General features: G+C 37.3%; 1 protein-coding gene across 1 annotated transcript in view; it reads left to right on the forward strand.

The window, feature by feature from the left end:
- The first annotated feature begins 6,642 nt into the window (after positions 1-6,642).
- LOC129261856 (nose resistant to fluoxetine protein 6-like) overlaps positions 6,643-14,927 on the forward strand; it is a 30,159-nt gene continuing 21,874 nt past the window's right edge. Inside the window, exons 1-2 of the mRNA XM_064101468.1 lie at positions 6,643-7,370; positions 14,494-14,712. Coding sequence (XP_063957538.1) covers positions 7,325-7,370; positions 14,494-14,712 — 265 coding nt within the window. The 5' untranslated portion in view covers positions 6,643-7,324. The remainder of the gene's footprint in view (positions 7,371-14,493; positions 14,713-14,927) is intronic.

Genomic DNA, 14,927 nt, shown 5'->3' on the forward strand with positions numbered 1-14,927 from the left:
GTACAACAGGATTTTAATCTCATTGAACAGACGACGCGAGCGCCAGGAATGATGAGCATAGACATAGACATTAAGCATATCATGCTTCATAAAGTTATGAAAAAAAATACTATGTAATATAATGTTATGTATATCATAATATAATATAATCTAATGTAATATAATATAATATAATATAATATAATATAATATAATATAATATAATATAATATAATATAATATAATATAATATAATATAATATAATATAATATAATATAATATAATATAATATAATATAATATAATATGATATAATATAATATAATATAATATAATATAATATTATATAATATAATATAATATAATATAATATAATATAATATAATATAATATAACATAATATGATATGATATGATATGATATGATATATGATATGATATGATATAATATAATATAATATAATATAAAAATATTATATTATAATATAATATAACATACAATAATTTTTTCTTCCCCCACTATATGTTTCTCTTTCTTTCTCCCTCTTTTTGTTCTTTTCACCCAGTTTTTTTTTGCCAGCCGATTGGAGGAGGGGGGAGTGGGCACGGGGGCACGTACCCCCTTCCCCAATCGTTACGGCACTGAGTGGAAAAATGACATCATCAATTCAATTCAAACTTTATTGCAACCACAATGCATGAACAGATAAATAGTTGACAATAAGATTATGCATTTCATTTTTTAAATATTGATAATTATTTAATGACATAACCTGATAGTAGTTTTCCTAGCGAAATACCCCTTTTTCATTATTTCAGTGTTTTTGACACCCTTATTACGTTACGAACGGAACGTGCCCTGTCTTGAAAAAGAAATTACGTTTTTTTTTTTTTTTTTTTGGGGGGGTCACGCATGGTATCCACTCGTCAATCGAAGTGCCCCCCGGGCTACGATGATTCCTGTAATTCATTAGACACGATCTTTCGTAAAACAAATTACCATCTCCTTAGTCTAAATTGGATTTATTTGCATATCATTTGAATGGGACTAAACAATCAGAGAAATGAGAGCGATTTCCTTTTGAGCAGATCGTAGTTGTATCGCAGGTCAAGTCCACCCCAGAAAAATGTTGAATTGAATCAATAGAGAAAGATCCAACAAGCTTAACGCTGAAAATTTCATCAAAATTGCATGTAAAATAAGAAAGTTATGCCATTTTAAAGTTTCGCTTATTTTTCACAAAACAGTAAAATATATGCACAACTCAGTAAAATGCAAGTAAGAGGGTCGATGACGTCCCTCACTCACTATTTCTTTGTTTGAAATACACAATTTTTTACAGATTTGACAATAAGGGCCTACTTGACTGAACCATAAAATTATAAACAATTGTAATTTCACGTGTTCAGGGAGGATTGAAACTTTAATTATTTCAAAGGACAATGAGAAAATTTGAATATTTCATATTTCTATAATTATGATAAAATACAAAAGAAATAGTGAGTGACTGAGCCCCCTCATTTGCATAAAGACAAGGATGTCCATAATTATAACTATTTTGTGAAATTAAGCGAAACATAAAATGTCATTCTTATTTTACATCCGATTATGATGAAATTGTCAGTGTTATGCTTGTTGTATTTTTCTCTTTTTATTCAAATCAACTCTTTGTTAGGGTGGAATTGTCCTTTAACGATAAGAAGGAGGTAACATAGGTCGGATATCCTGTTGCTGGTATATCATTCAGGTCATGGCTCTGCTCAACAGTACAACACTGCTCTCATGGCCATGCACACGCCTGCGCTCCAGTTACATCGATCTTCTTACACGGTTCCCGTAAAACAAAGTGGGGTGGGGGGTGGGAAGGGCATTCATCTATGCGGGGACCTCGATCGCTCTGGAATTCCCTCCCATGAGGGATCCGAGATAGCAAGTGTGTCGAAGCTAAAAACTTACCTCTGTATATAACTCCTAGACCACCTAATTCGTCCGCATGACGAATTAAAAACTAGTCAATGATTTTTGATTTGCTATTATTTTGTTTGCCCCCCCCCCCACTTCACTATTATTGTGCGCCTTGAGCATCTGTAACGAGATGGATATTGCGCCTAATAAATTGAATTTCTTATCATAATTCTTATCATGATTACAAACAGCAATAGGCCAGTTTTGCCCCCATGTACATCTATCCAGTCAGACATAACTTTATTTTCACTCTCTGTTGTCTTTTGCAAAGTATTGCTCTTATCCAATTTACAATCGTGGAATGAAATTCTAACTGCTTTAACTTACATTGTGAATACCTTGCGCGACCCAAAAACAAGTAAAAAGGATGTCTTTTTCAAGATAGGGCATGTTACATACGTAACGTAATAATGGTGTCAAAAACACTAAAATAATGAAAAAAGGGTATCTATTTCGCTAGGAAAGCTAGTGTTTAGGGTCAAATTTTCGAGGGTATTAAATTTTTTTTATGTATTTTATAAAGGATGTACTTTTTGCCCCAAAAGTCAACACTACGTGTTTTGCACGAGGTGTGGGAGGTGGGGCCGTACTAAACCCAATGATGTAGGTAAAGGTAAAACTGAAGACTGTGCGACGTCCGTGACACAACAATTCAAATATCGCTGTACTTGTTTAGGGGTTCAATTCAGGAAATACTTGCCAAGAGTATCGTTTATTTGTTTCCAATACGTGTTAGGATAGGATTTCACACGCCAATTACTTGTCAAGGGGTGCATTTTCAGAATATGAAAAATACTTGTTTGGGGTGCTTTTCGAGACCCCATGGTGCCCCCCCCCCCCCCGGATCCTATCCAATGCTTTCTTGTAATCTATTAACAAGCCAAAACATTCCCGGTCATATCATGATGGGAACAGGATATATGTCATGATCGTACGCGAGCGTTAGCGCGATCGAGCTACCAGCGGCGTAACAGGGGTCGGTGGCCAGGGGGGGCAAGAGCCAAAAATTTCCCGGTCATATCATTGAACAGGCAATGGCGTCATAAGGCAAAAATTTTGAGGGGGCGATATGGCGTATCGGGAAAATGTATATATATATAAGCGAGCGAGCGAAGCGAGCGAGCAAAAAAAATTTGACATCTTTATTGCAAAAAATCCAATTTTGTGATAGATTTTGACATAATGTTAAAAAGATGATATCATATATTCACCCTCCTCTCTTTCCTTTTTTCTCTCTTTTTTTTGTACGCCACGGTGAACAGGATTTTTGTTATGAACTTATGATTGTGAGCATCAGGGCGAAGCTCTATATGCTTGAGGGGGCCGAGTATGGCGCTTTTGGCAAGAAGTAGCTTGATATAGGTCCCGAGCGAGCGAAGCGAGCGAGATAAAAAATCACCTTTTCATGAGAATCTAACATGAAGATAGATTTTAACGTGATATTCAGAAAAATATAATACACTTTCCTTTCTTTCCTCATTTTGTTTGTTTGGTTGTAGAACTTTTGGGGGCCATGGTCCAAACTCATCCATATAACAGTGTTTTATGGGTAGGGTCCAGGGCAGAGCCCCGGAACCTCTTGATATCAAAGCCATTTTAAACCTTACAGATGGCCACTTATTTTAATCAAATTGCGTGTATATTTATATAGCTTTAACACAACACATAAATTCAATGCAGTTGTGTATCGTAATCATCCAAATATTGTGAGGGGCACACCATAGCAAATGTGGGAAAATTTGTAAAAAGTCGCCAGCGAGCGAAGCGAGCCAGAAAAAAATGGCCTGTTAAAATGAAATTCTAATTATGTGATAGATTTTTACATCATTATAGCAAATATCATGTCATATATTTTTTTTCATTCATCTCATTTCGCTGCCTCCTTTATTTTCTTTTATTTCCCCTTGGCTGTGGAACCACCCCCCGGTACGCCAGTGCTTCAACGTAAAGCTTAATGCAGGAAAGGTCCATATAGGGGCCCGTTATAGAACCCATTGGAGGTTACAGATGAAGAGCCCCCACTGCACGGGGTCTTGACTCTTGGACAGAGCCTTTGGAGATTTAGCAAGTTTATGATATATAGACTTTCATACGACATTATGCTATATACCATCCATTTTTCTTCCCGCTCGTTATCTCAATCCTCGGCAGCCCGGTAGTGTACGTTATCTTGTCCCTATTCTTTATTTTCCAATTTAGATTTTGGCTAATTCCATTCTGCCTTTATTTCCCGCTTTTGTTTGCCTTTTTGTCATCTTTAATTTATTTCACTGTCTTACTAATCATGCTAATGTATTTGTATATCGGGGCGAATTGTTCTTTGTCACTTGCTCTTTTTCCTTCCTTTTCCCGTTATCTTTCCGTTTTCCCTTTTTTATGTTTTTTCTTAGTTTTCTTTTCCCTTTTCCTTTCCCTTTCCCCTTTTTTCTTTCCTTTCCCTTTCCCTTTCTTCCCCCTTTTTTTTTCTTTTTCCCGTTTTTTTTTATTTTCCCGGTGAGCTCCGCCAGGGGGGGGGGGCAGCTTGCCCCCCCTGCCCCCCCCCCCGCCTGTTACGCCACGAGCTACATATGCGGAAACGTGATGAGCTAAAAACAAAACAAAAACAAAACACAAAGGGTCACAGCAAGAAAAAAATCCACTTTTCCATTGGAATCTATAATACAAATGATAGAAATTAACATCCTACACCTTTTCACTTCCTGTTCTTTTTGTCTCCTATTCTTGTTTTGTTCTTGGTCGTAGAACATTTAGGGATATGCCTTCTGTACATGCATGCAAGCCCTTCCACAATGTAGGCCTACGTCAGTGCTATGGGGGTGGGGTCTTAGGGCGGAGCCCCGGAACCTCTCGAGATTCAGCCACTTACTTTAACCTCAAAGCTGTCCGCTATTTTTAATCAAATCACGGGTATAAATGATTTACACAACACATTACGTCAACGCAGTTGCGTAATAAACCAAAAAATTCGAAGGGCCACAACATGGCAAGCGAGTGAAGCGAGCGAGATTTTTTATTTATTTTTTCCTCATGAAAATGAAATTCTAATTATGTAACAAAGGGGCATGCTATAGCACTTAGCTAATGCTTGCTCCGGGGAGAGTTAGCTGGGCGGTATCTTTCAAAGTTCGTAGGCTTATTTCTGTCCTGATTAATTATTGAACCGTTATTTCATAAAATCTGGCAAGCCTATAACATTTTAAACTATATATTTTTCCCGTTTTCTATTATTAATCCCGGCCTTGTTCTTTATTATTTTTTCTTCAATTTCCAATTCAGGTACACCATGCAAGTTTAGCTAATTCTATTCTGCTTTCATTTCCCGTTCTATTTGCCTCTTTTATTTCCCTTTTCTGTCATACTCATAAAGTCCTGTTTCATAAGTGCCATTTCGATCTAATTTTATTCAAATTTCTTACTAATTTATAACATAATGGTTAGTTTCGGTCATGTTCGCTCATTTGGTGTACGTAGCAGACGATGCTAGCCTGCTCGTATATAGTATATTTACGCAGACCCTTTTGCAAATCAAAATCAATTCCGGACTCAATATTTGCTCCTCAAACTGTAGCTATACTATAGATATCAGTAAGCAAAGCTTTATAGTACAAGAACAGTGTTACTTTCAACATATAAATGCGTTAATTAAGTTTATTTTGACTTTATTAATTGTTTCAAATGAAAAGGGTCTAGGAATAGAAACTATTATACGTTAGTCACGTGACGTTGTAGACAGAAATATGCCATGTTCTGCCTGCTCGATCTCAAAGTTTGGGAGAAAATGAGATGTAACCATTATACCAGTCATAAAGTATTAAACATCAAACTGTAGGTAATCTATTTAGCATTGAGATGACAATCAATCTCGACCTTTCTGACCCTCAAGGATATTCCAGGGGGAAAACAAAGGTGCCAGCGTCTCGAAAATATGGGTGGTTTTAGACCGTTTGCCATAACAAAAGTTGTGAACATGGACACTTTCAAATGAACAGCGAGACGTTAATAGTGAATTAATTGTAATAATATTTACATCAAATTAATGGAATTGGACACAATTTTCACTCTATTATCAATCTGGTGTGAGATTATTAATAGTTATAAAGATATACCCGGATTTCTGCAATATTACGTTCATGAAAACCACTGTTCCCTGTGTTGAAGCTGTGTGTGAGGACTTTCGGACACTCAAATGCACGCGACTAACCATTATGATGAATAAATGAATAAATAAAGACTAAAAATATTTCGGATTTTTCTTTCTCACATATTCTTCTTTGCTTCCTTTTCCCCTTTTTCGTTCCGTTATATACCTTATGTATTTTTTCCCTTCTTTTCCCTTTTTCGATATCCCTAATTTCCCTTTTCTTTTTTTCCCCATTTCCTCTTTTTCTTCCTTCCTTCTTTCTTTCTTTCTTTCTTTCTTTCTTTCTTTCTTTCTTTCTTTCTTTCTTTCTTTCTTTCTTTCTTTCTTTCTTTCTTTCTTTCTTTCTTTCTTTCTTTCTTTCTTTCTTTCTTTCTTTCCTTCCTTCCTTCCTTCGATCCTCCCTTCTTTCTTTCTTTTTTTCCTTCTTTCTGTCTAACTTTCTTTCTTTCTCTTTTCTCCGTTTTCCCGACCGGGGCAGACTGCCCCCACCTGTTACGCCACTGTGCATAGAACTGTTTCACCGAAACAATGTAACTGATCTGAATTCGGACAAACACGCCCATTCAATTACAAGATAATACAGCTTCTTCTTCCAGAAAAGTGCTTCTTCGAGGTGATGGAGATAAGCGCACTTGTTGTGTGTGTATTTGGGACTTTTCACATACTCTTATTTCATAATAAATTATATTATCTATTCGTAGTAACGGGTGTCAAAAACACTAAAATAATGAAGAAAGGGCATCTATTTTCGCTAGGAAGGCTACGTGTGTAGGGTCAAATTTGCGAGGGTATAACAAATTGAGACTTAATGTTTTATAAAGGATGTACTTTTTGCCCCAAGAGTCAACACATGGCTCCATGGTCGCGCATGGTATCCACTCGTCAACGGAATCTGCCTCTCCGGACCACTGCACCAAGAAGCGGTAATAATAACCCTATAACAATTTACGGAACAGCTAGGCAAACGAGTGGGTTCACTCTTCCACTGCGGGGAATCGAGGGGCGAGTCTGTTCGCTGTATATATACAGCCAAATGAGCCAATGCACAGCCTTTGTTGTGGATCGGGCGAATCATTCATTGTCTCCACAAGAATAGTTTAAAAGGAATAATGTAAAAATCAACCGATATTGTCTGGTTACTGTCAATGGCAGTAGTACACTGGGAGTAAAATAGCGTTGAGCGGAGGAATAGACCTACATCGTTCTGAGCTGAGAGCACGGCGAACAAATCACCACGACATGGCCATTTCGCCTATATTTGTTCCTCAATCGAAGACTTTTCTCGGTGAGTATGATCTGATTTTACTTCAAAACAGAGAAATTCATATAAAAGATCATGCAGGCATGAAGACCTATATAGGCCACCTTGATCTGCATAATCACAGTGTGTATACTGTGTAAATTGATATCGAGACATACATGTAACGTCAAAGTTTGAGTGGCAATTACATATATTACAGGACTGCACGTAGAGGTTTATATCCCGGGGTATATAATTGACCGGAGGGGGGGGGGGGGGGGGGGTAATGAGCGCAGAATACTAGTATGTTATGCTTTTACTACAGTGGCGTAATTAAGCCCCCCCCCCTCCATCGGCAGGCAAAGGGGGGGGGGGGAAGACATTAATGAGAAACGTAGTGGGGGAGAATTAATGATTGTAGGTTATATTATTGTATATATCAGATTATATCATGCATGTTAAATTATGATAGGCCTATGTATATTATACGTACTGTAAGAAATATTTTCTTTATTTTTATTAACCATAATTTGCTTAGGACGTTCATCAGTCCTGGTGCTTGCTCTGTCTGTTTATTGAGATAAATAATCATGTCCAAGGGGATCAAATGGTTCTAAAACATCTCGTTTTTAAGTCAATTATACACCAAATATATTTCCTCGCACTTCGAGCTTTTATTAGTTTATGTAGTGACATATGCATCTTTTATTGACTACTTAAAGTGATTGCCCCCTTTTAAGGTCTGAATATAAAATATTTCAAGTCCTTGCTTACATTCACGTTAGTGGATTGGTGAGATATGTATGCTCTTTATGAATTCCTAAAAAAAAATAGTCCTTAAAATGTCCCTGTTTGGGGTCAATATATTTATACAAAAATTTCAACTCGCGCTTCGCGCTCGCATTGTTCGTTTAGTGAGGCAGGTTCGTATCATGATAAAAAAAAATGCTTACATATATAATGTCCGTTTTTTAGATCATAAGTTCAAACAAAATTCAGTTCGCGCTTCGCGCTGTTATTTGATCAGTGAGATAAACATATCCTTTTAATGGCACAGTCCTTAAAATGTCTCAATTTGGTCAGTTACTTGGCTATTGAGCGCACTTCGCGCGCCAACTAAGTACATGTAATTCGAAATTTTTGCTGGTGCCCCCATATGCCACTGTACGCCACTGTCTTATTTTTATATTGTTTGCAATTGTAGGGCTTACTTCATGTCACCAAGGCTCCTAAGTCTTCAAACGTATGGCTCTCCTTATAGCCCACGACATATGAATGAAATAGCGACCAGTAGACAAGAAGAAAAGTGATGAAAATGAGAAGAGATGTGGCAAATTTAAAAACGGTTTCTATCCGAGTCAGTAAAAAAAAATTCGGCTCACTCTTTGCGCTCGCATTAATTGTTCATTGATACACAACTTGATCTTTATTTCAAAACGTGCAAAGGTTTTAGATCGAAATATTAAAAATATTCAGCTTGCGGAAAATACCCATCTTTTCGTGATCGGAAAACTTTATAGAATGTCCTTTTAGGCAGTGGCGTACTTAGGATTTTTCAAAGGGGGGGGGGGCAAATTCGTCCGCCCCCCAAAAAAGGTCTTCAACCGCAAGTAAAGGAAATTTCGCACCAGAAAAAAAATTGATAAGCAAAAAAAAAAAAAAAAGGTCTTCAACCACAAATAAAGGACATATCGCACCACAATAAAATTGAAAAGCAAAAAAAAAAAGGTCTTCAAGTTCAAGGAGGGGCCCACTTAGCTCGTCAGGGATCAGTTTTTACTCGTCAGGGGGGGGGGGGGGCAGAGATACGTCCCTTGCATGTGTTGTGACTCGTCAGGGGGCAGAGGGGGCCGAGCCGGTCCGGCCCCCCTATTTAATTTTTTGGCAACCTGCAGAAAAAAAGTGTACTCTTTAACTTGATAGAAACGATGAAAAACAGAAAGAAAAGTAAGAAAGGAGAATTATACCCATGATGTGTAATTTACAGCCTCGTAACGACCGGCCTGACCCCGAAAGAAAACAAGAAAAAGTTGAGGGGAAGAATTTGAAAATAGACTTTATATTAAAAATTTCGCTGGTGCTTCGCTCTCGCATTGCATGTGTAATGAATCTCACTCAAGAGGATTAAATTGCACTTAATATATCCAGTTCTGAAATCAATTTGCACACAATATTTTAGCTCGCACATCAAGCTTTCATTATTTTGTTTAATTTACACAAATTGTTAATATATATCAAAATTTTCAGCTCGCGCTGCGCGCTCGCATTGTTTGATTTGTGAGATACCTATCCTCTTTGAAAATTCTTACCCAAATATCTCAAAATGCCCCTTTATCATGTCAGTATATCAAAAATTTAAGCTCGTGCTTCGCGCTCGCGTTTAATTGAGACACACAGCTTGTTCTTTATTTAAATAAAAACGCACTTAGACTGTCCAGTTTTCAGGTCGGAATATCAAAAATTTTGAGCTCGCGCTTCGCACTCTCGATATTTAATTGGTGATACTTGTATCCTCTTCATTAATCACTAAAATCAGTCCTAATTGAGTCCCTTTTCCCGTTACTATATTAACATTTTGGCTCGCGCTTCGCACTCGCATTGTTTAGTCGGATACTTATCTTGTTCATGATTATAAAAACTGCTCAGAATCTTCAGGTCTAAGGACATAAATTATCAAAGAATTTGAGCTCGAGCTTCGCGCTCGCAATATATATTAAGACCACATGAGATACCTTATCTTGTTTATAACAATAAAAACTAACAAATACTTAAAACTTCAGTCTCTACAAATTAGTTCGGACCACCCCCTGAAAACCAAAAAAAAAAATCAGATTATAGCGGACAATCGAGAAAGATTGGCGAAAGCTGGATCCGCCCCTGGCTCCATGGTATGATAAGGACTGCAGTAATACGGTTCACCCAGTGGGTCATGCCATGGGTCATGCACACTGGCGGATCCAAGGGGGAGGGGGGGGGGGGACACAGCCAGCCCGTGCCCCCCCCCCTTATTGTGAGGCATAATAAAAATTTGTAATGTAAAAATGCCGTTAAAACAGAAGTGTGCCCCCCCTTCAAAAGAAAATACTTTTTTTGCTTGTCAAATTGTTTCGTGGATGAAATCCTCTTAATTTTGGGTTGAAACCCTTTCTTTCTGCTTGTCAATTTTTTTCGTGGACGAAATCCTCTTAATTTTTGGTTGGAACTCCCCTTTTTTTGCTTGTCAAATTTTTCTTCGGAAAAATGTGCCCCCCCCTTCAAAAAATCCTGGATCCGCCCCTGGTCATGCATGCAACCATGGCATACTATAACAATGGATTTAAAATGTGCAGTGGGATTTCACTGTTCACGTTTATGCTCTGCTTGTTTTTGGTTTTTTTCAAAGAAGAGATCGAAGGTGGGGCTAGCCTATAATCTAGGCGGAGGCTGCAGCTGCACTGCAGTTATTGCTGAACGCAAGCGATCTGATCTGGCAAAGACTTCACGTACGCAGCCACAAATGCGTAGTCTTTGCCAGATCAGACGTATCGCTTGCGTTCAGCTTAACAGCAAAGACTGCAGCCTCCGCCTAGATTATAGGCTAGGGTGGGGCGGGATCGTGAGACTGAAGAGAAAGCCAGAGGGGGGGGGGGGGCGGACATGGGGGCGGTCGCTTTGACAAAGCGTTTGCTGAATATAAAAGGAGGAATTGCGACGAAGAGAATGGAAAGGGAAGGGGGGTTGTCGGAGGTCAAATAAAGCTAGATAATATGAAATAGGCTGTTATGAGCAAAACATTGTAAATAATGAGATTATTTCCATGAAAAGAAGATGATCATTGGAAAGTTACCTTGGAGATTACACAACACTGTGAAGGCCAAAAGGCTTTGTGATTTCCTAAATGCCTACTTTTTACGAAGAAATTCAATGAGTTACCCTTGCGAAGTCCTTGAGAAAGAATCAACGAACACATCCCACTTCAACACAGAAGACTAGCTGTGGTGTTATCATGGCCGTTTTTTTTAATGTAGGCCTACAAAAGCGCCGGAAGCGCGGGGGGATGGGCAGTGGGGGCACTTGTTCCCCATAAATTATAATCGGGGGAAACGAGTTTTTGCCCCTCCGAAGTGCCTAACTAAGTTTTTTGACGCATTTTGACTTTTGTCTTGTTATGGAGTATGGTGACACATCTTTTCATAAATCGACTTGGCGAAATAACGCGTCTCGATCGCCATGTTAACATGATCATAAACGTTATCATGGTTATGTTATTATGCCGACTTGAAATTATCTCGCCATCTCTACAAGTCGATGGCAAGACTTCTTTAGGCCTACATGTTTGGGATATTTAGGGAAATGCCATCAAAACTTTGAAAGAAAATGGATATAGTTCGTAAAATGTGGACATAAGAGTAATCAAGTATCACTGATCGTCTTTCATGAATCTTACATGTAGATCACTTGATCAAGGTCAAAAGTCATTTGGGGTCAATGATCCTATTATTTTATTATCATATGAATTGCTTTGTTTTCTTTTCTTTGTTGTTTTCAAAGTTGGGCTCTGTCGCTACATAATTTGAATCGCGTAACGCAGGCGAGACTGCAGGAAGCGTTGCACTTGTTTTTAAAACAAACTTCTACTGTTTCTTCTATACAGTGCGTCCCAGAAAAAACGAAACCGAGATTAAGCGATGATTTATCATAACTTAATCACAAATAAAATAGGCAAATGACCTACCAATGTAAAACGTAGAATCTCCTCTTTCATCTGATATTACTAAGATTATTCCTCATTCACGCATGAGTGAGCAAAAACAATTTGAAGAAAGGATACAAAAAACTCATTTCAAAAAGAAAATCACATGCCTAAAAAGATCAATATCTGCTCTTTTATTTGATACCTTAATCACAAAAAAAATGGTCAAGAAGTAAAAAAGTTATGTTCTCTCGAATCAATGCTTGTATTTCCATAATTTCATTACATAAACGTGTTGTCACCGGTTTCCCAGAGAAGCTATCGCATGGTTAACAACAGACTTAATGCATGGCTGATCGTCAACAAAACGGAGTGTCAAGTGAGTTTGAACACTAGCCTGTAGAACCTCTTCATTTTATGAAATTATTGGAATTCAAGCCTTATTTCAAATAACCAGAACTTTCATTTTTTGTAATTGAAGTATCAAATTAAAGAGCAGATATTGGACTTTTTAAAAATGTGGTTTTCCTTTTGAAACCGAGATACAGCCCGCCAAATGACTTTTTGGTATCCCCTCTTCAAATTGTTTTCGCTCACTCATGCGTGAATGAGGAAATAATCTAAGTAATATCAGATGAAAGAGGAGATTCTAAGCTTTATAATGGTAGGTCATTTGTCTATTGTATCTGTGATTAAGTTATGGTAAATCATCGATAAATCTCGGTTTCGTTTTTTGTGGGACGCACTGTATAATGTTTATTTATTCATTCATTTATTTATATATATTCAACATTTATGCCGGATAAAAGATAAATAATCGAATCAGCAAACTGTTTTTCATTCATTTCCTGTTAACATATAGATACAAAATACAATTCCAATTGTATTGTGCTAGAGATATAAAAAAATGATGAACCGGATACTCTGTCAGAGGAGTAGGTCAATTCCAAAATAAAGTATAAGCCAAAGTAGAATCAAATTGGATTATTGGCTTTGTGTTTAGGAATGGTGGCAAAAGACTTAACGATGTCACGCTCAGTGATTTGCAAGAAAGAAAAGACAAGTCTCTGTTATCTAGATACTAAATGGCATTGTCTTTTGCGAGCGAATTAGCTTTAGTTTGAGGTTTTTAGATACGTCACCAAATGAATTATTCATAACATTTGCAATATTGTTATCGTTTACAAATTCAGTGTTCCCGCATTGAATGCAATTTATCACATTTGACTGATTCGACTCTGCCATCAGAGTTCGTAAGAGTTTCCAAATTTCTTAAGGTTTACCTTTATTTTTCAATAGAGTTTCAGTAACATAGTCTCTCTTATAATTTGCGAATAATAGTTGTTACATGGTTTCGAGATGCTTTATACGTATTCCAATCACTCCGTAGTTTAGTTAATCGAGCTATTGCTTTATTATTTTTGTCCCTTTCTGGCATGAGCATTTCAATTTTCACCATTCATCCAAGGACATGAAGGAGAGCAACTTACTTCCCAACGCGTCTACGCTTTTTTAGGGAGCATGTTTATCGAGAACTTTCCTAAAAGCAGTGTACCATTTACTGAAAGAATTTGAAACATCATTCGTACTTAGTGTTTCACACCAAGATTCAGCATATAAATCATTGAATAAATTAATGTTTTTCAGGTTCGAGATTCTATACATATGGTTTGAGCTTGGTGCTTTACAATTACCAACTGCGGTACATGTAGTGGTCGCTAAGACTGATTGGTACTACATCGCAAAATTGAAAAAAAAATCTTGATGACAAATAAATCAGTAATAGCACTAGTTTCAGATGTTATTCTCGTTGGCTTAGAAACGAATTGCCGTAATCCATACTCGTTTAAGAGATTCATTAGTTTCTTTGTATGACTGGAATCACTGGATGGCTCTCTTTTCGTAACGTCACAATTTTGGTCACCATGAATTATATTCATCGTTTGATTTCGATTCTAGATACTCTACAAAACAACTCGTTAAAGAATCGGGAGGCCCATACCAAACCACAATATAAAATGGTTTTTGTTTAAATGATTCAAGTTTAATGCAGAGTAATCAAGATTATATTTCAATTAATGGTCGCATTGCCAATTGGAGGATCTACATGGCATTAGTGATCTCAATATTCAAATGCTCATAACTTTCTTATTATTCATTCAATCTTCCTCAAACTTTCAACAATATGTTTCTTTGATTTTTCTCTTTGATATGGATTCAGCTGGTTTCAAGGGTTTCATTCTCCTTTGACCTTTTCTAGAGGATACAACAATGACAACAGTACAAAGCACATCTATTATTTCCCCGGCTTTACCACGAGTTGAGTGTAGCATAATGGGGCTGAAGATCTTGGTGAAGGGAAAATACGCCGTGGTTGGGATTCGAACCCTTGACCCATATTTTGAAAGATGAGAGACAGGCACTCTTGACCATGAAGAATGATAATAGATAGGTATCCCGCATGATATTTTTTTTGTGTGTTTGTTATCTACCCAGGTATATTATTCTTCCTATCGGGCGTATGTGGTTTCTCTCCTGTCCAAGCTGGGCTTGAGAGTAGTGACTTACCAGGCTTGAAGATGATGACATTTTGGAATGACTGGGTTGAAGAGAACATTCTATCATCTCTCAGGGTTGGTGAGGAATCGTATAAATCAAAATGTTTCACTGAGATTGAGCAGATCTTCACAGAAGGAGGAGAGAAGCGGAATACAAGTAAGTTGAATTCTTGTCCGTGTGACTAATACCATCATAGGAAATTCAGATTCATGTTTGACAGTCCATGTCAATACCAGTATGGCACCACACGAATTAGTGTTATTCTCGAATAGCATTATTTCAAATTGTGATTAAGAATGATAATGTTGAAACCCGGTAAATTTGAAACACTTCTTTTCTTTTTAAATTATTTGATTCAGTGTTTTCGATAT

The sequence above is a fragment of the Lytechinus pictus genome, chromosome 1 (genome assembly GCF_037042905.1).
Source record: "Lytechinus pictus isolate F3 Inbred chromosome 1, Lp3.0, whole genome shotgun sequence".
Taxonomy (NCBI): domain Eukaryota; kingdom Metazoa; phylum Echinodermata; class Echinoidea; order Temnopleuroida; family Toxopneustidae; genus Lytechinus; species Lytechinus pictus.